This window comes from Lolium perenne, chromosome 3 (genome assembly GCF_019359855.2).
Source record: "Lolium perenne isolate Kyuss_39 chromosome 3, Kyuss_2.0, whole genome shotgun sequence".
NCBI classification, from domain to species: Eukaryota; Viridiplantae; Streptophyta; class Magnoliopsida; order Poales; family Poaceae; genus Lolium; species Lolium perenne.
In genome coordinates, this window is record NC_067246.2 from 323,458,846 (window position 1) to 323,480,522 (window position 21,677).

General features: G+C 43.5%; 2 protein-coding genes and 1 long non-coding RNA gene across 5 annotated transcripts; 1 reads left to right on the forward strand and 2 right to left on the reverse strand.

The window, feature by feature from the left end:
• Window positions 1-277: 277 nt before the first annotated feature.
• On the forward strand, window positions 278-4,474 carry LOC127345697 (uncharacterized). 3 transcript variants are annotated; one of them, XR_011756277.1, is made up of 3 exons: window positions 278-710; window positions 1,692-3,278; window positions 3,958-4,474. It is a non-coding gene; the product is annotated as an uncharacterized lncRNA (long non-coding RNA). The 3 variants fall into 3 exon arrangements; XR_007878852.1 differs by having other exon boundaries at window positions 1,692-2,213; window positions 2,456-4,474; XR_011756276.1 differs by having other exon boundaries at window positions 1,692-4,474.
• Window positions 4,475-9,849: 5,375 nt separating this feature from the next.
• LOC127338862 (glucan endo-1,3-beta-glucosidase GII-like) lies at window positions 9,850-11,745 on the reverse strand. The gene is made up of 2 exons (XM_051364826.2): window positions 11,673-11,745; window positions 9,850-10,778 (listed from the first exon to the last, which is right to left on the reverse strand). Exons 1-2 carry the CDS (start codon window positions 11,743-11,745, stop codon window positions 9,850-9,852), a joined length of 1,002 nt encoding a protein of 333 aa, XP_051220786.1.
• Window positions 11,746-14,237: 2,492 nt separating this feature from the next.
• Window positions 14,238-20,706, reverse strand: LOC127340376 (B3 domain-containing protein Os03g0620400). Its single transcript, XM_051366136.2, has 9 exons — window positions 20,489-20,706; window positions 17,798-17,887; window positions 17,203-17,659; window positions 16,897-17,096; window positions 16,289-16,637; window positions 15,951-16,189; window positions 15,286-15,649; window positions 14,967-15,187; window positions 14,238-14,752 (listed from the first exon to the last, which is right to left on the reverse strand). The coding sequence occupies exons 2-9, from the start codon at window positions 17,873-17,875 to the stop codon at window positions 14,456-14,458; spliced, it is 2,205 nt and encodes a 734-aa protein (XP_051222096.2). The 5' UTR covers window positions 17,876-17,887; window positions 20,489-20,706; the 3' UTR covers window positions 14,238-14,455.
• Window positions 20,707-21,677: the final 971 nt, after the last annotated feature.

Here is a 21,677-nt window from a genome sequence, read left to right on the forward strand (position 1 = left end):
CTACCGGTTTCATTTTCCATAAAAACTCTAAAATCTTATTTTCGTACTACACATAGGTCCTCCTCATTTCCTCACATGCAAATACAAAATGGATCTCTTTACTATTATATTCCAGTTGGTCGTACGTCATACAACGCGTTTGGTGAAGGAGATTGGAAGCATCTAAACCGTTCAATCTGATCCAAGGTCTCTGCTTCGTTTGATCATTTTTCCACTCCACCCGCATATAAGAGGATCAATCAAATCGATTCTCCTTTAATTAGCCATAAATGCTATTTCCTTTCTACAACGGAATGAAGCAATCAAATATCAGTTACCAAAATCAAGACATTTGTTACAGGTGCATCGCTCGGCCTTTCTCTCCTCCCGCAAAATGCTCCGACGCCTCCAGAGTCCAGATGCAGACCACCTGGGCCTCCTCGCCCATCCGACGCCATCAGCGCCGCCACCACCACCGCATAGGCCGAGATGGCCACAACGACTCCGCCACCGCACCGTCCCGGACCACCACTCCTCGGCCTCTTCACCTCCTTTGCGAGCTTCTCGGCAACCTGATGTCAACTCTATCAGCTTCCTCGATGTAGAGGATGTCCAGCGGGGTGGCGTGGGAGAGGAGCTGCGCTCGGCCGGAGCTCATGGCGGCCGCTTTTGGGAGGGCCGCCCTGTCGCAGTCGCCTTTGTTGTGTGCTTCAGGCGCACTGTTGGTTCAGGTATGAGCTCTCCACGAAGGGATTCTACTTCCTTTTTGTTCCCCTTATCTTGTTATACTAGCTCTTGTTTTCGTTTCCCAGCAACTTGGTTGATCACGTTTTGTTCAAGGTTCTGCTGCTGTGTAGAGACCCTCTATTGCTTTATAAAGTCAATGAGGAAAAAGTTGGAATGCACTAGGACAATCTTTTCCTCTCCGGTGAACATGCGGTCAATTTTGGGCGTGAAAATAATTTGGATTTCCATAGCATTTCTTACAATGATTATATCATCATTTGTTAATATGAACCGTACTCTATAACTACAATCGATTTGAACTACGTGAAAGGGAAAATGGAGAGAGGGGATACTTTGTTGATGTATATATTCAGTAACAACGAATATTTTATTAATCCACGTGGCATAGCTATGTTTATGAAATTTCCTTTAATTCTATATTAAGTACTTCATGTCGCTTGCTTATTTCTACTAATACTGAAAGACCCTATAATTTCCCTTTTTGTGCGGTCCACTTTATCGGCTATACCCATGTTAGTACATCTTAAGATTTGAGCTTTAGGTGTGTTCATATTACTTCCTCTGTCGAAAAATAAGTGAATCAACTATGTCTAGATTTGGATGTATAAACACACTAAAAACGCGTCTAGATACATATCTAGACAAAGTTTGAGTCACTTATTTTTTGGATGGAGGGAGTATAACTTTCATGAATCTATTTTCTGGTCATGTATTAATTTCATGATGGTCGTACTTGAACCTTTCATATATCCATTTATAAGTAGCTTTAAGTCTTTTCTACAGGCTTACAGAAAGGCTCCCGGCGATAAGATTTTTTTCTTGTAGATCAACCATACATGTGTGTCATTATCAATTGTTAACAATTTGCTTTGTCTCTTTCAGTAAGACATATACCTGATGACATGTCAATGATACGGTGTCATTAGCCAAGATTCATGATGTTTCTTCCATTTCTTTCTTTGCAGGGGAGCTTTGAATTTTGTCCTTATCATTTGGTGCTCTGGTTACAGTTCCTATAGCTATACATGCATGTATGAGGATCAGCTCTTCATATGTCACTGTTTTGTTAGTGCCCGCAAGCTGAATCTGGCCAACATTGACATCTGGGACTCATATTGTTGTTTGTGTTGGAAGAATGGCTAGGCCAGTTGTGCTAACTTTGGTTATATTCTCATGGCTCCCCCTTTTTATCCATGCCATGGTCTATCAGTTTATCTGCATGAGTGAATATATGAGTTCATTTCTTTTATTAAGATGTTTTTTATGAGTTCATCTATACCGAAGCAATCCTCATCTAATATTTAATTTCTTCACGGTTACTGTGGGCTTGCTACAGGCGGCTGATCAAGGGCGATGCCAACAAGGATGGATAGAAGATGTGCAAGCAGGTTATCGCGAGGAGCTGGGAAATATTTTCTTGATGTTCACTTCTGAATTTGTTCTTACCTCCGTATGTGCTAGCGTATAGAAAATTTCGGATCTGTGAGGTACAGGCTTTGTCTCCAGTGACTAGATTTTCCATTTGGCGCTATATAACTTCACCAGTTCATACTGAACTAAGTTACTCATGTCATCCTATGCAACAGCTGCTGGTGTTGAATATGTTCATGCTATACAAGACTTGTTAAATCAAGAAATTCTTTGTTTTTTCTGTGTTATATACTACACAAGTTGTGAAGTTTCAAGTGCATAACCTTGCTGATTTTTTTCACTCTTCTCAACTTTACAGTGTTGCAGCAGATATTCAGACAATGCTTGAAGATACGATGTTGAATTTTGAGAAGGAAAGGTAACTCAAGCTTGTGTGAACTCTGAAATAGTGGTCATAGTTACCAGTTGTCTTTTTGCAAGAACAATTCCGCTTGAAACCCTACCTGGTTTCTGAAAAGTAAAAGTTCATATTTATTTAGATTGTAAACTCAGTGTTCTATGTTCATGTGCAAGCAGATTTTACTGAAAGTACTGTCAAACACTTCCATAGAGGTGTTCAATTTAAAATTCTTACAGCTTGATATTTACTGATTTACATACGTTAAATGATGACAAGTAATTTGCACTGTATGTAGTTTTAAAGTTCATTGAACAAGGAGTACACCAAACTGAAACATTCTGGTCATGTTGTAGCAATAATATTTCTGATTTTTTAACTTAGCAGAATATATTCACATTTGGATTATATCTAACTATTTCCATGCAAGTTACATACTCCCTTCATTTTTTTGAGGGACAGACTCCCTTCAATTTTTAATCCCATAGTAATACGAACAAAATAAATACTAGCTGTCCCTCTTGAAGGATCCAACTTGTAAGGTCCAGCTCATTCTTATAGCCTTTCAAAACACCCGCTCTCCCCTTTATCATCTCTTGGTAATTCTGCTATTTCCTTCGCCGAAAAAACAATCCGTCTATATATTGTGGCATGAATTTGTGCATTATCTATTCTCCAATCTGAGGCATCTTAGGGATCGGAGGATGTTACAGAGGCATCAGATGGTTGGATTGATCGGCAAGGACACTTTAGTCATGTTTCTCATGACTAGGCTTTAATCTCTGTAAGTTGATTTACTTCTTATTAACCAGATTGTTTTTTCTTACATTCCACTCTGAATCCAATTCCTCATAAAATGATGTTGCAAGTTTATCTAAACTTAGATGTACCTAGACACTCTTTAGTGTATAGATACATCTAAATTCAAACAAATGTTCGACATCTTTTTATGAACGGAGGGAGTATTATATTGAAATGGAGGTAATGCTATTGTTGTCCCCACTATTTCCTGGTATTCATAACTAGATGCTAGCTCTTTTGCCCAAACCACCTTGAGAATTAATATGGCTGATACCAAGATTGTCCTTGTACAAATGATTGATATTTGTAGACCACAAAAGTTCAGCATAAGTATACAATATATAAAACTTTATTCTTCTCATTATGGTATTCCTATTGCATGGGAATTACGGAGATCAAACAATGGTATGAACCTTAACCGTGATGAACTAACTAGCTGGTGATATGGTACTTCTTGAAAAGATGTCAAATTGTTAGAAAAAAATTCAGAAATTGTTGACCTTTTTATTAGTTCATGGTATGTATTGTACCAATCCAATATCTGCACGGCCTCCAAAATAGTACACCTTCTACAATATCTAGGCAGGCCTGGTGCTGTGGCATGTTTACTGCAACCTTCTTCATTTGATGTCTTGCCATACTCAACACGGCTCGTGTTTCAGATATTGAACCAAACCTACCTGTTCTGCCAAGAGGTCTTGTCCAAGGTTTACGATAATTTGCAATCTCCTATCTCAGCCTAAATAAGGAAGACAAGGGATGATCTAAGAAAATAGGAGACAGGGTACCCCAGATGAATGTCCTTCCAAGTGATTTCGGTTTATTGATGCATGCCAAATCTCCTATGTGATGTCTCTGGGAGAGTAAAGAAGGAAGGGACGCAAGCAAGCAAAGGAAGAAAGGGTGTGTTGTCGCAGAAGCCTGCATAGCCCTATTTTGCCCCTTTTTTTATTTTCCTCGCAAGACACAACTGTATCCCCCCTTTTCCTATTTTTCCCAGATTACACCGAGCTACTTACGCTCGTTCCCTGTTGGAAAACAAGTTGGCAATTCGGGTTGTTTTAAAACATTTAAATGTTTAGACATGACAAAGAGATTTTTGTATCTGTAAGAATTTTTCAGCACTCTAGCTTTATCTCGATGTCAATTATAACGGTTGTCAAATATGCTTCGAGACAATCTTATGAGTTTTCAGAATATTTTATGGTTGTCTTTCATATATATGCAAATTTTTACATCTATTGTATTGATATATATTGCAAGGAAAAATAGGAGCCGTAGCAACGCACGGGCATTCAACTAGTTTACTATTATATTCGAGTTGGTACGTCGTCAAACATGTTTGATGTCAAAGATTGGAGACATCTTGACCATCCAATCTTACTAAACATCTTCCCCGTGTGATATCCAGCCATCCGTCTGTTGACATCTCCTAATCACCAATCACTTTCCAAAATCAAGGCTACAAGTATTAAAACAGTCATGCAAGATAAGGAAGTAAACAGGAGGTATTAATAGTGGATTGCCACAATTAAGGGATGGACAAAATCAAGAATCGCCATGATCAATGAGGAGACAATAATTGGTAGTAATACATGGAAGTGTATTATGAGTACGTACATGGAAATTAATCAGGACATTCCATGGCAGAGGAGGAGACAGACGGGGCTGGGCGTGCAATGGTATGAGCGGCAAGATCCATCCACCCACAGTCCATGGCGCCACCCCGGAGAAATACGGCATCGCGTGCCTCGTTGCGGCCGCCGAGAACCTCACCGGTTGCTTCCTCAGTGTGAGCCGCCGCGCCGGCGTTAGGAGATGAAAGGACTGCTTCTTGGCCTACGCCAACGCCAACACCAACACCTCCTCCGCGCGCGAGGACGCCTTCCATAGTTCCATGACGTTGTCTTCGCCGGCGAAGACCCGGGAGAAGGCCCCAACTGTTTTGACCTGTCGAGGTCTTCGCACCCGCGTGCAGTCCATGGCGCGGCGCGACGCCGCGAAGGTCTTGGGCGCGGTGGTCCTCAATGCCTCCTCCGCTCTGGCGAGGGACATCACCGGGAAGAACACAGTGCGCGTGTTGGCCGACGTCGCCAGGGGGCATACTACGGTGCTCTTGCTGGCGCAGTGCGTGTGGGACCGCGCGATGGAGTGCATGCCTGGGTGACGTGCCGCGACATGTGAGGCCGTGCTTCCCGGGCCTCGACGACGCGCTTGTGCGTGTGGCGACGGCGTCGGGTAGAGGCATACAGCTGCATCATTTGAACCGATATGTCGGTTCTGCCGCATCAGATCGTGGCGTCATGGCAGAGTACTTCCTCTCTTTCTAATCCTTTCGTGCAAGATCATGTCGATTTCCTGCCAGTCTTCAAGCATGAACAATTCTAATTTCTAGCAGTGTTCTAATTAGTGAGTGCATGCCGACAAACCTGTCGTTTCGAGTTCATTCCCTTGAGTTCATTTGGCATTGGGCGTTTGCTCCTGTCTCGTTACATCCTGAGTGGCGGAGGAGGAGCAGGCCGAGGCATGGGCGCAGGAGGATGAGCGCCATGAGGCAGCATTTGCTAATCTACTGATGATTTTCATTGCTGCCGGAATGCTCTCACGGGTACCAATACCATTGTGTCTGCATTACAACTTTGTGGTTGCAGAATTGTAGCCTTGAATTTTTGCCTTGTAAATCTGCAAGAATACTTATTTATATTTATGTACACAATCAACATTTATTTGACTTAGGATGCCTTCTTTGCAGGCCGCGCTAACATTAATTCCAATTCTTCCTCAAATCGCTTGTAAAAGATGCTACTTATAGTTGGGCAGTTAGGGAGTAAGGGTGGACACGAGCCAGCTCGGTCTGGGCTGGGTCCGAGCCTGCTTTTAGCTCGCTCTAAATGGGCTCGGCTCGGGCTGGCTCGTTTGTTCCACGAGCTCGAAAAATGGGCTCGGCTCGAGCTTAACGGAAACTCGGGCTGGCTCGCGAGCTGGATGCCTATAGTCACTGCCATGTGGGCCCCACAATCGATCTGAGCGGAGCCTTACGTACATCGCCAATGGCTGCGGCACGACGTGTTGGTGCGATTCTTGATCTTGCTCATCGATGCTTTCCTACTTCCGGCAGCCGCGGCCGGCCGGTGACGCGAGCCAGAGCGGCGGCGCGGCATCGTCGTTGTCGCCGCCCCGGCGGCTGTTCGCGTCGAGCTTGTTCGCCTCCTCGCCGTCGACGTCGGGCAAGAACCCGTGGCCGTCGGCCATGGCCCCCTCGTCCTCCTCGTCCGGTTCAGCAGTCGCATGAGAACCCCGCGACGTTCGTCATTGCCTACTACGGCGACCACACGTGCAGAGCTGGCGTCGGCGACTCGTGCCATCAGGCGGCACCGCCGCTGCCTCCTGCTGTCATCGACCCAACTGTTGTGATCCACGTTTCGTTTTGGGCCAGAAACCACTCAAACTAGGCCCAGATCGATCCCCCTGTTAATTCGAAAAAAAGTCACGAGCTAATGGGCTGGCTCGGGCCGAGCCGGGCGAGCTTTTAGCCCGCTACGGGCCAGAAAATTAGGCTCGGCTCGGGCTGCATCTAACGCGGGCCGAGCCCAAAACGAGCCTGAGTCAGGAAAAGCTCGGGCCGAGCCAAAAGCTCGGCCCAAACCTCCAGCCTTAGTTAGGATACACTGATGTAACAAACTTTTACTAGCTCTTCTCTGATATTCAATTGTTGACTATTGGAGATTTGAGGACACAGTGTTTTCATATGCTGAATAATTTCAATATTGCTGGTTTTCTTCTATGGCATCGGACGGTCACACTAGGTCATGTTTACGACATTGGCGCAGGCAGAAGTGGACATGCTCCAAGTGATGCCGATCAGCGGGGAGGATGCCGGGCAGGGGTGCGCGGAGCCAGACCTGGCGGTGTCACTGCAGGTGCAACAGCAGTTCATCCATGCCAGTTAAACACAGGAACTCTCGTTAGTAAAAAAAATTACCTACTATTGAGGAGATATGTGAAACTCTTTGTCTTAGTTTCTAGCTTCACGTACCACCTAATAATCAGCAACATAAATGATTGTATGGATTTATCTTTTTTTCCTATCTTGCTCTTCTAGGGAGGCACACTCGTCGCCTCGAAAGAGCTGGTGCTTCTATTTATTTACAAAATTAATCTCAATGGCCTACCCTCTCTTTTATAAAGGATTAGAAACTATACTAAAAGGTAACTAGCAGTGATACCTGAACATTAGGAGATATCAATCTTAATCCCCAAACTATAGAGTATAACTTGCTTAAAAAGGAAGGTATATACAGTCTTTAACATGATCAAGGGAAGGGCATCAGGTATATCATGAAGGGCAAGATCGATGTGCTTACACCATTTGGGAACATGAAGTTGTCCATAAATAAAACGGGTAGATTCACTTGCCTCAAGAAGGATGACAGACACAACAAGGTATATATACCTTATGTGCTTATTTTGTAGTTCATGGATGCGAGAGAAGTTAATTTTATGAACGTTGCCGGAAATAACCAACTAGCATAGGCCACGGAGAAATGTTGTTGGAAGCGGCAAAAAACCACCGAGTTTTACACATATGATGCTTTGAGGGAATATCAAAACTCGTTGAAAAACTCAGTGAGTTTTACACAACCAACATTTGTGATATTGCTATCATTTATGTACACTCGATTTTTCATGTTATTTATATCTCCAGAGGGAAAATTGAGAGACCGTAGCAACGCACGGACATTCAACTAGTAATAATAAGGAAACAAAATACCCACCTGACCCTTGACTGATTGGATAGCAGTGAACAGCGGCGGAGAAAATCCCCACCCGGCCCTAGCCCTTGACGCCTCGCGCGCCATGTCCGCCGCCCAACCTCGTCCAGAGCACTGCCGGCCGGCCCGTCTGCTGTTTCTGTGCGCGCGCAGGCCACGCCCAGCACCGGCTCTCGCCACCATCGCCGCTCGGCCCATCGACAACGACCCGACCTCAACGGAAAGCTCCCCGGCGTCCTCGATCTCGACGGCGAGCGCCTCCGCATCCTTCCCTGGGTCGATGTTTCCGCGGGCAAGCGGTACGGCACGAGGTCAGGTGGAGGAGGCCAACGGGCGGTCGGCGTCTCCCCTTTTCTAGCTCGCCGGAGGAGTTCCTCTGCCCCGTCTCCGGCACACAAGCAACCGCCGTCCAGGACGGCCCGCCCGCTCAGAGGGTTCCGGGACGTGGTGCGAGCCATCGTTGCCCCAAACGCCCGCGCAAGATCTTGGACGCCGCAGGACACGAGCAACCGAGCTTGTTGCCGTCTCGGGCCGGGGTGCTGGCCAGGCTACCAGCCGGCCGCCGCACACAGGCGAGCTGCGCGAGCAGGGGAGAAAAACATCACACAATTAATAAATGATCTGCAAAAAGAAAAATGAAGCACGCAATTTCTTCACGAGGAGTTGTTTACCTTGTATCGTATATGATTTCATATTTTGAAACATGTACGATGACCGATGAAAAACTTGAAGCCAGTCTAGATTTTTGGAGCCTTAAAAAGGCCCATATGGCTTGATCTATAATAGTGGCACTATCTAAATACAGGGAGGGACGTGATCAGCACGCACCACTACGTTAGCAAGTCGAAGTCCTTTGATCTGAATAGTTCCGGAGGTCGAGTGAGAAGTAACCTGTACTTGCCTGGATCACGTAGTAGAGAAGTTAGGGCCTGAGGGTAGTGGCACATCCAGTCCGCTAGAGTTTAAACCTCAGATCTAATACTTTAACGTTTTATGAAAATAAAATATTTGTTAGTGTGAGACGATGTTTTCTTCCACAGCGAGTCACATATGGTGACCTCATCAATACCAAGACCAGGTGAGACGCGCGGCTCAGCGCAGTGGCTTGGCATGGCAGTGGCCAGCCAGCCCGCCTGGGATCGATCCCCGCAGGGGACGATTTTCAGGTGTCTCACCGGGGCTTTGCTCCAGAATAAAATCCCCTCCACACATATGTGCCACAACTACTAGCTCCTAGGGACACCCAAATTATGTGTGCTGTGTGTATAGTTCTAGAGTCTAACTTGTGCACTAGTGGTGTGCGTGTGGTGTGAGTGTGGTGTTGAGTTAGTGCATAAGTTCAGATACTACAGCTGTAACACAGATCGAGGGGTCTCAAAAAAAAAAAAAAAATACCAAGACCAGGTGAATCAGTTTATTAGACTAATTCTTTTATGTGGTTGAGTTCATAGGGTTGAGTTTATGCACATATTTGAGTCATTGATGTGTTTCGAAAAAAAAAATAGTCCCGGAGATTTAGTGGACGTCGTAGTGGACTCATCGTGGACATTGTTGCAGCATTCAGAAACATGGATCACAAATTTGTAACTTCTTTCAGTTTCAGTTCCTTCTCCTTATTCATATTGACGCACTACCACTGACCGCCAGGAAGTTAATGTTGCAAACTTGCAATCCTCCATGGATCGATGTACATATCCGGCCTGGCTCGTTACACTTCACTACTGCCGCCTTACATGCAGCTTATTTAGACTGGCAGCCTACGATCGTAGATAGCAAATGCAGTTAGAACCGGATGGCGTACGCCGGCGACTTGTCCGGCCTGAAGAGCCCGAAGTGCTTTTCCGTCTCGATGCCGGTCTTCTGGTTTTCGTCAAACATGGCGAAGATGTACGTCTCCAGCGCGCCAGCCCTCTTGGGGGTGCCCCCGCCGACGTGGTCGATCAGTCCCTGGTTGTACGCCCTCGCGTTGTCCGCGCTCGCGCCGAACCCGCCGGCCGACGGCCAACCGCTCTCCGACACCACCACCCTCACGCCCGGTGCGCCGGCCTTCTCCAGCGCCGCGTGCACGGCGTCCACCATGGCGTCGAACAAGCACGTGTAGGTCAGCCCGTTGTTGTCGTCCCTCACCGTGGTGCCCGGCCGGAACGTCGCGTAGTTCAGCTGGATGTCCCTCGGGTTGTCGCGGTAGGCGAAGTAGGGGTAGATGTTAGTGAGCAGCGGCGCGCCGGTGCTGGCGAGGAGCCGGGCCACGTCCGTTATGTAGGACTGCGCGAACACGCCGGCGGAGGGCGGGAAGGAGTTGGCCACCGCGTCGAACCGTATTGCGGTGGACACCTTGATGCCGCCGAGGCCGACGGCCGACAGCGCGGCGTTGAGGTTCCGGATGGCCGGGACGATGTTCCGCGTGTCGCCGCCCTGGACCTCGTTGCCGGCGGTGATGTACTTGATGGTCAGGCCCTGGTAACGCTGCACGTTGTCCTTGACCCAGGCGGCCGCGTTGGAGGCGCTGGCGGCGATGCTGCCGAGCTGATCGTTGCCGACGTCGATGATGAGGCCGATGCCGGAGTTACGTAGGGCGGAGAGCGCCTGCCCGTCGGCGAAGTAGATGCGCATGTCCGTGATGCCCTTGGACCTGTAGAGCTGCACCACCTCGCTCCGGGACGGGAGGTTGTTGCCGATCACGCCGTAGCAGACACCGATGGACTGCACACCTGCATGCGTAGTGCCACTATTCGTTAGCTGTCCACTCCTACGTACGTGCCTGACGTGAAGGAAGAACTGACTTATTTATTCGTAGGAACCGATGCTAAGATTGATTTGGCTCAGTACTCTGGAGTAGCGTCTATCACTCTCCCTCTCTATCTTTTCTAGAGTACTTGGCTTATCGATTTTGCTAATTCTAAGTCGATCGAGAATTATCAGTTGCTTTCCAAACCGTTGGATTGATTCATGATTCGGGTTGTCCTAGTTACACATGGGCTACAAAAAAGATATCTACCGTTGAATTTGATTCGTGATTTGTGCTGACTTATGAGTTGCACACAAGATCAAGGCATACCCCATGTCATCAAAATCACCCACCAAGTTTTGTGAAACAGATCACAAATTCCATCATGATTCAACAAGTTATCGTGATTTCTCGGGCCATTAACACTGATCCTGCATGCAGGCTAAAGATTATAAGCGGCCCGGTTGTATATGTTAGATTCAGTTAAATTAATCGATGAGCTAAAGTGTATTAATGCTTAAATTGAAGTGAAATGTTCTAATTTTACTATGGGACACTCTAGGGGTACATCAGCGCCCCAAAAAACAAGGGGTACATCAAAAAATTATCATCAAAATATCAAAATCGTGCATATAGAAAATTGTAAAGAAGAAGACGAAGAAGAAGAAGAAAGGAGAGACCCAGCCATTATTTTCAAATCTTTTCAACTTAGCAGCGCAAGTTTCTCGATGAGGATAGTTATCTGTCATAGTGGGATTTACTCAGCATGTGAGGTTTTCAACGACTCATGAATTTTGCTTTGCCTAGCATACAAGTATGCAGTGCATGCAACGCAGTCCGAAAAATAAGAAGATGCAGAGATTGTCAGAGCATGTACATGTAGGGGCAGAAGCAAATGCTCCAACAATGAGAGCAACCGCAAGCATAGAAGCAACATCCTGCCTCGCCATTGCTCCAAGCTAGCTCGATCCCTATATATGCTGCTTCTCGGTGCCACGCTAACTGGGTGTGCCAATGCAGCTGCACTACTCCCCCCTTATATAGAAGCTCTCAGGCACCTGCCTGCCATGGCGTGTGGTCAAGTTACACGTACGTACCTTGTTTGACTCGTAACAACCACGTAACTGAAGATGCCCGCCATGGCTGGCCAGGGTATACGTACGTAAGTGCATGCCACGGACGTCTTTCTTCCACGGAGAGGAGAGCACTGAAACTCAGGCGAAAAAATAGTCCAGGGGTTGTGGAATATCTCGGGATTTTTCTGTTTTACTTATATTTATATGTAGAGGCTCTGTCCTGGAAATGCAATTCTAACGACGTCTCGTCCTCAGCCTCTGCATCAATAGATACACACGGCTTGTTTTATTAACCAGAAGTACGAGTTCGACACAATTCAACCATTACAATCAATCAAAGGGTAGAGTCGATACTAGAATCAACCAAAAGAAAGCACGGTCTATAGAAAAGCTATCTATTTGCTATTCTATTAAGATGCCGACATCCAGTAGCCTGGAAAAAACAGTCCTGAGCAACCACTAGCATCCGGTTGCACCTAGTAACTATAATGAATAAATGGTTAACGGTCTCTGTAGAATCACAAAAACGATATTTTTAACACCCATTCCACTTCCGTTTAGCTAGATTGTCCTTAGTAAGAAGCACTTTATTACTAAGAAACCACATAAATATCTTAATTTTTAGGGGAATCTTTAATTTCCATAAATATTTTTGAAGGTATACAGTATGCCCATTCATTAAGTCAAGGTACATAGACTTGACTGAAAAAACCCCGGAATCAGTAAGTCCCCAAATAAACTTATCAGATTCAGCCGATAAAGTAACTGTCATTAGCTGTTGACAAAGGTGTAACCATTGCAGCCATTTATGATCGTTCAAACTTCTTCTAAAAGAAATATTTATAGGCACCGTTGCAAATACCGTTGATGCTAAAATATTTTTATGTTGCACAATATTATAGAGCATGGAATATTGTTGGGAAAGAGGCAAGTTTCCCATCCAAATATCCTCCCAAAACCTCACACTTGTCCCATCCCCTATTTTGAAGTATCCTCTTTTAAGTCATTCTTAACATGCATGAGTCCTTTCCAAAAGGATGAGTCCGTTGGTTTAGCTTCAACTTGAGCAAGCGTTTTGTTTTTTAAGTATTTATTAAATAACAATTGCTGCCACATACCCTCCTCGGAAAGGAGTTTAAACAGCCATTTACTCAGTAAACATTTATTCTTTAGCTCAAGTACCTCAATACCAAGCCCCCCTTGATTCTTAGGTCTACAAATAATGTTCCATTCGATAATCTATATTCCCTCTGTTCCAAAATGTAAGGCGTCTAAGGATTGGTTAAAGTTAAACATTACAAATTTTGACCAAATATTTAGGAAAATATATTTACATCTACAATATCAAATGGACATATTAAGAAAATATACTTGCCGGTGAATCTATTGATGTTGGTTCAGTATTGTAAATGTTCATATTTTTGTGTATAAACTTGGTCAAACTTAAAAAACGTTGACTTTTGACTAATTCTTAGACGCCTTACATTTTGAAACGGATGGAGTACTTATTATTTTCATCAGATTGCCAAAAGAAATTAGATCGATAATAATCTATTCCGAACTCCAACTGGAATTTCCAAAAAGGAAAGCATAAACATAGGTAAACTCGTGAGTACAGAGTTAATCAACACCAGCGCCTATCTCCGTAAGATAGCATATGATTCGTCCATTCCTATGTGCACCATGAAATTACCGACTAAGTTACAAATATACTTAATCGTATGATCCATGTCTTCGATCTGTAGCGCAAATTACGAAGAGAAACGGACGATTAAAATTTGACCGGTAGATCAGGATGCTGCTAGAAAAATCGCTTTACGCTCTGTCCTGCTATTTCTTCGATCGGTAACTAGTTTGTTTCAGGTTGGTTTGTAGCATGCGTATGAGTACGGTTACGGGTATCTATGCTGCTTATCTTGACGTACGAGCAAGTGCCCTATACGTACTACGTACGTAGTATGTTAGAATTTCCGGTCTGAGGTGCTAACGGACTGGAACGGTGGCTTGTACCGTAGTGGCTTTCCACATGTGCCGAATTTGTTCTTTTGCCATATCATCCGCATGCACCATCGATCAGAGACGCTATATATGGTTATCCAATCGTTCACTGGTGTACACTCTACTATGCACCTGATTGCTGATTTAGTCTTTCCGAAACTTATCTCGCCCCACCAAATCTTGTAAGTGCTACAAGTGATATTTGAATCTTGGGACAGGGGTTGTTTTCGCCCTCGATTCTACAAGGAGTGGAATCTAGCAGAGGTGAATCCGCATTTTATTTTCATACTAGGACTAAATTAAAAGGCCCTAATCCTTTCACCCAGCAGACAACAGCTATTGACAGAACCAATAAACCGCTGAGATAACGTCCAAAAGTACAGATATTAGATAAGTTGTTCAAACTTGACCACCCAAAATAACTCTAGAATGCAGATAACAAATCTCTGATATAACTAACAAACAACTGAAATATCCTGCAAGGACAGAAAGCACATAAGTTTCTTGGGGTATCACTCCTCATTTGAACCACATTCCACTCTCAGAGTTCCAAATCATCAGAGCAACATGCAAGACTTGCTTCAGGCTAACATTTCTCACGGCGAATGATGTAGACCACCATCTTGAGCAGCTCCTCATTGTTCATCAGCTTGAAGAGGCAGAGGTCCCCCTCCCGCAGGTGGTTGGCACGGGAGAACGAGGGCCATCCTTTGACAACCCTCAGCTGAGGGCCCGTGCGGTGGGTAGACCATCGCATCTCAGTGGCCCACGTCCCCCTCTTCCGATCACGCTGAAGCACCAAACTGATGACACCCTCCTTTCCATGATGCCCAGTAGCGTGCTTCTTTTCAAGATATGTGGTAGCGTACCGTACACCAAAGTTCTGTTTATTATACATATACAGGGAAATGTTAGAATGATACTGGTGAAGAGATAGTTCTTTTTTTCGAATTGAAGATGCAGAGATAGTTCTTTTTATCGAATTGAAGATGCAGACATAGTTGATAAATGTGTTCCTGTCTATCTGATCAAAGCATACATATCCAACTGAGGGTTGATAGGCAGTAATAGGAAATGCTTCTTATTTCCGAACTTACTAAGATGGGAGAGGTATTGCGGCGACAGACATTTATCTTGTTCATGATCGCAACGTAAATGGGTAGTTCTCTCTCAATTTCTTCAACTTTTTCCAACACTTTCTTCTCCTGCGCTGGTGTTAGACGAATTCTGCCTGGCAGAATGAAAGGAGGATCAGAAGCTCCTTCAGAACTCTCAGAGGTTCCATGCTCTTCATGGTCTGAAGAGGAGGTCTCTTCACCTGGAAAAGTTTCAAATGAATTAGACAGATATAATGCGAACTGAAATGTGACACATGCATCCTAGCCGTGTCTACATCTTAGTGCGCTGATGTCATACCATCAGTCGGTGGTTGCTCGTTAACACCAGTGACATTTGTGCTTGTCCTTCCATAATTTGAGCCAATGCCAGTTCTTCTATCAGTGAAATGATCAATGCTCGCTTTGTGAAGGAAATGGACAATCATTTTGAATCTTCCGTTCTTACCATTTGCCATTGGTTGAAAGAGCCAGATATCACCCTCTCTGACATGATTGTCCCTAACAAAGTTACCCAAATAAAGGTTGCGCCGACCTGCATCAGACACGCCAGATGGCCTGACTTGCAATTTGCACTTCCAGGTAGTTTTTTTCATAGGCACTTGGAGTATGATATTTGTATCTTCACATGGAAAGTACTGGAGTGCATAATCCTTGCGTATAACCTGATTAAAAAAAGGGACAGCATGTGATAGTGGTACTGTTAATCTTGTTTCATCCGATAGCTGAAGTACTAGGACGGAAAAGTTAAGACTGTCACAAAGTCTGAACTTTTCCAATTGCAAAATAAGTCAACGATACAGTTGATTTTGATTTTTATGCATTTCCTTGCAAACTATCCTTCAGAGGATTGTACGAGTTAGAAGCAGAACACAAGCTTTCTTTAATAATATCATAACTAAAAAATGTATGTAGCTATAACAAATGAGCATTTCATAGAAAGTTTGAACGGTAGAACTGACGTACCAGATTACCATATGGTTTTACATTGGTCTTCTTCATCACTACAACAAGCACCGGGATTTTAGGTCGCATTCTGCTTACAAGTGCTTGTATTTTCACCTCCTGTTCTTCCGTAAGATAGCAACGCCCTGATAAGACAATATCATCTGGAAGCACCTGACGGTAATCAGACTCCACAGAATTTCCCTCAGAACTTTTAGAGGCTCCATGCTTTTCACGATCCGAAAAGGAGATCTCTTCACCTGGAAATTTTTTCACATGAATCATACACATATAATGCAAACTGAAATGCGACACATGCATCCTAGCAGTAGTAGCATGTTAGCGTCGTGCTGCAATACCATCGGCAGGGGGTTCATCCTTAACACCAGCCACCTCTGTGCTTGTCCATCCATCATTTAAGCCAATGTCAGTTCTTCCACCAGGAGAATGATCAATGCTTGCTTTTTGAAGGAGATGGACAATCATTTTGAATGTTCCCTGCTTAGCATTTGTCATTGGTTGAAAGAGGCAGATATCACCCACTTTAACACTATTGTCATGGACAAAGTTGCCTAAGCGTAGGTTGCACCCAACATCAGGCCTGACGCGTAAATTGCATTGCCAATCCTTGCTCTTCCCAGGCACCTGGAGGGTGATTGTTTGGCTTTCACATGGAAAGTGCATGAGCGCATAGTCCTTGCGTATTACCTGAAAGATGGCAGGATGATAATGTCAACCTATTTTATCTGACACAGAAAGTGCAAGACTATCACAGCTCACAAAGGCTATTTTTTCTTGAATGCAGATGATAAAACTGTAAAATAAGGCAATTGTATTGCTGATTCAACTATGAATATGTGTTTTGTTACGAAAGTATCTTTCAGAGATCTGACACAGTTCAAACCACAAGGCTGGAGTTCCAAATACTATCAAAATTAGGAAAAATTAGGTGGTAAAGTTAACGTACCAGATCAGTCTTAGGTTCAACATTTGTCTTCTTCATCATTACAACAAGCACTGGAATTTTCGGTTGAATTTCAGCTACGAATGCATGTATTTTTGTTTTCTGTGCTACTGTAAGAGCGCATCGCCCTGATAAGACACAGTCTTTTGGGAGCATCTGAAGACCGTCGAACTCCATTGATGCATCTGCAGATGGATTGTCTTCTGAGGTAAAAAAGTTTCAAGAGTGAGGGAACAATGGGTAAGTGGGAAACTAATTCAATTTAAGAACACAAGTTTTTTTCGCGTGGAATTGGAGAACACAACTTACCCGAAAATTCATCAGAAGTATAAGATAATGCAGCCATCTTTGCTGATTCACAATAATGGCATGAGATTTCCTTTGGGCATCCATCTGAATCTGATCCTTCACCCGATGACAACTGAGTAGTGCCATGACGTGAACTGCTTGAATTACCAACATAGTGACTGTTTGGTGTTTTCACATCAGAGGCAGTTTTCATCCCAGCACAGCACAAGGCTTTCTCCTGGCCATTGGAATCAAAAATTGTAACCTCAAAGCGGGCATTTCCAAGGTATCGAAACATCAAGGAATAATTCTCTTCTATTATATTGGCAGCAACAAATTCCGCCCATCCAGACTTGAGGATTGTTCTGTTCATACTCTCAGTAACTCCAACATCATATATGTTACCATTAGGAGCTTCTAGTATGACGCTTTCCGGGATCTTTCTTCCAAAATACTTCACAAAGCACTCTGGTATGACCTGTAGCAAGCAGGACTGGGTTTCCATTAATCTGTCTTATGAACCTCAGCTTTTGTGAAATAAAAACAACAAGGCAGCGAATAAACTCAAGAAATATTTCAGGCAAGCACTTAACTAAGAAAGACATAAGTAGCTCACCATGCTATGCATGAAGTTTCCTTTAATCTGTCTTATGAACCTCAGCTTTCTGTGGCAGCATTCGCATGCATTGCTCATCTTGGATACGTCCTTTAACAGGAATCATATATCATGTAAGGTCAGATTATTCATTTCGCAACATATTATACCTCCAAACCACTCAAAATCTGTAATGCTGCACTAAATATTAAGATACTATGTTTTTCCAGAATTTATTTCAGTTGATGTTTTTCTAGGAATAGCAACATCAACAATATACTGTGAACACTTCCAAAATAATGCGTCCCTGAAAACATATTATGATTATCGTGCAAATTAAAGAAAATGAACACAAAAACGATGCTGCGGCTATAAAGGTGTAGACGAAGTCGATGCTCATAACTAGATTGCAATACCAAAAGAGCAACTGGGAAAAGAAGCTCACCCCGGTGTTGACGGTGTGCAGCAGAATGCAATGGCGGAGACAGAAAAAAAAATATGAGGGGGGCCAAACGAACAAAAGTAGAGGGAAATGTTTTTGGGGAGGGAACCAGATGCCAAAATAAATTGGTTTTCAGGGTGTTTTTCCTTAAAAAGCAGGGATATAAATAAAAAAAGTTGATGTTAGGGAGGGGGGGGGGGGGGGGGCAGGGCTCCTGCTGGTTCCCCTGACTCCGCCAGTGACAGAATAATGCATCAGGAAGTGCTTATGAAGGGATTTTCAAGGGACTGAAAAGGCACGCATAGGAAAAAAGTAATATTCCTTTATGAAGGGAGCAGCATTGTAAGATTTACTTAGCCGTGCATTTTGTATAGAATTCTCATATTCACAAGACATTAAACAATGTATACCGTGTTGATATTTTCCAACACCTATAAGGTTTGGAGACTTCTTATAGCAAGACTATAACACCATTTGTAGTATGCTCCATCTTATTCCAAAGATATAAACAACATTCCCATAATTGCCAAAATAAATGGAGAGAATAACTCCTAAGAACATATCTAGCAAGGCCTCCACCCTCGCTCCTAAACCACATTTTTATGGCCGAAGGCTCGAAGCCAACAAATCTGTCCAACAAGGCCCCTACTCAAACCCCTATTCACCATCCCCCTGAAACCCCAAGAATTAGAGGTCCCCTACTCATATTCTCGCTTCTTATATTCTCACATGTTAGCATTTAACCAAAACTGATAGCGGACTAAAATGATGGCAAGTGGCTAATATTGCATTACAGGCTTACAGCCGATGTGGAATTCGTAATCATAGCCTACAAAACGTCTAAAACAATGGCCATTTTCTGCATTTAATCTAGAGAAATAAGCTGAAGGCCTGCGACGAGAGGATCTGCTGGGATAATGCAATATCCGTAGTACCCGATATAACTTTAGCATGGATTCCACCCAAAATCAATCTATTGCTCAGTGGCGTAAAACAGTAAGAAGTCTCAGTTATTTTTCATCCAACATTATTTCTTGCCTAACTGGAGCTCAGTTTTAATGGCAGCGACATAATAAGGAAAATAGTTGTTACTCGGGCATCCCAAAATATAACATTTGAAAAATGGTTCAACAGGTGGTCCAAAATAACACAGATAACAAATTTGTGTGACTGCCCACAAACTAAACCTTCTATCCCCTTAGCCAAGAAAAGAGCAAAAATATGGAAATATGAAATAAGTAACTATTATGAATGAAAATGATGGAAATGGAAACTGAAACATAGCGCACTAAGGCTTGCATCTGACTAAAACATTATGCACTGCATAGTTGTACAAACATTTCTGCTCTAGAAAGAGAAGGGTCTCTATATTTCACAAACTGCAAGAGCAAAAACTATCATGTTGAACAAGTAGTAAAAAAGGATTGAGAGCTTGTTCCCGCAACTTGAAATTCGAACACGCCAAAAACTGAACCGACAAAACAAAAGGTGGAAAATAGCTGGATCAGAGTTGTCTATAATAGATAAGAGTTTTTCTTTTCATTGTATGCAAACCAAAATAAATAACTGTCATGAACATTATGACATACATACCAAACAAAAAATAAAATAAATAAACTGCCGGGCTAACATAAACAGGATGGTGTAATAACTTATTTTTAGATGGTGTAACATACAAAAAAACTCCGTACATAAAATAGATGAACGGGAGGAAACAGGAAAGAAAACACGGACTTATATGGCAGACTAGTCATGATTCATGAACAGAAACACCATTCCTCATCAACGCACACTACAGACTCTATCTGATGCTAATTACCTACTTGAGTATACAGATTATGTAGAGTACAAATCAGAACCGTCGGATGGAGTTCTAGTAGCTCTGATGGGGTAATAAATACACAATAAACAGATCTACTAATAGCTAGTGCATTTTGAAAGAAAAAAATGCCCTAAAAAGTAGTGCATTTTGAACTAGTATTCGTGTGAACCTGAAAATAAAAAACAGCACGGACGCACCCCAGTTTCAGCAAAATCAGCACATTCCAACATCCATAGCTTAATCTAGCAAAGTCAACTAAATACAAGCGTGCAGAGACATTGCTCACGATCAGAACAACTAGATACAGCGAAGAAAACTCACTATTGCGGGTATACAGACAAGCAGGCAAAAATAACGCAGATAATTTCCACCATGAGGAAAATCAAATAGAATCGCCTTACACAAACCCAAATCGGATGATCATGGGGCGAATAAGAAAAGGATTCACCTGCCTAGCGTGATGAGCGGAGAGCGGAGACGGTTCAAGGCCGCCTCTGCAACGCCAGCAAAGAGACGGATACCGGCGAGAGTTTCTGGCACGACGGAGGAGGGGGGAACCGGACAGAGCACGTACGCCCTGCTGAAAGTGCTGTTTGTGTTGCCTCTCCTTTGCATCCCCTTCTCTCTCTATGTCGGAATGAGGAGGCGCGAGAACCTAAGCGCCGGGATAAGGATCGAAATTAAGTCCCGAGTCGGTGGTAGGTTTCACTTTTCTCTCTTCATCACAGGTGAGACCAATAGTCGACGGTGGTTTTATTTTTTCGAATTAAGAACCCGGACTAGTGCGATCTTTAATCTGATTCGGTTTGTATCTTAGAGCAAGTACAATAAATCCTAGTCAGCTGGCTATAAGGATTAAAACAGTATATTATTGCTTAGTTGGAGGAGAGAGATGAGGAGAGAGAAGGAGAGTGGGCTCTTATGCAAGAGCCAGCTCTTTGATTAAGTACTACATTTATATAGCTCACTATTGTATATGTTGGTTCCAAGTTGGCTATAGATGACATGTCACTTGGCTTATAGCCAACAGCTGGCTATACTATTTGAATTGCTCTAAGACTAGTTGGGAAGTATCATACATTTGTACATGATACTAGTTTATAAGACTACCCACAATGGGAGTATCCATAGGTAGTATCATGCATTACATGCATGCAAAATGCTGATGTGGCTGTGCAATTAAGGATGAGAGAGAGGATACTAGTATCGTAGGTAGATACTGTATCATAGCACATACTACTAAAAAAATTAATGTAAAGTAAATCTTGTACATATATTTGCATTGAGATTCTACAAAAACAATTAATATATGGAGACTATGATATCAGTACATGATACCATGCATTCCGGAGATAGTAACATTGTTATCACCAGAATTTGACCGGATCAGAGGTGGGCCGTGTTTAAAGATGGGCTTCAAGAATATACACGGAAGATATACATGAATCGGCCTTGTACACGAAGTTTGGGCTAATTTGCCCGTGTATCTGTAAATATAGTAGGATACGTGTCGGTTAGATAGAATTTGGCTCGTACACGGTTGGGATTATTCCCACGTTAGAAAGTCTACGGACTATAAATATGTATCTAGGGTTATTGAGAAAAACAACAATCACGTTCGCAACAAACCAATCTAG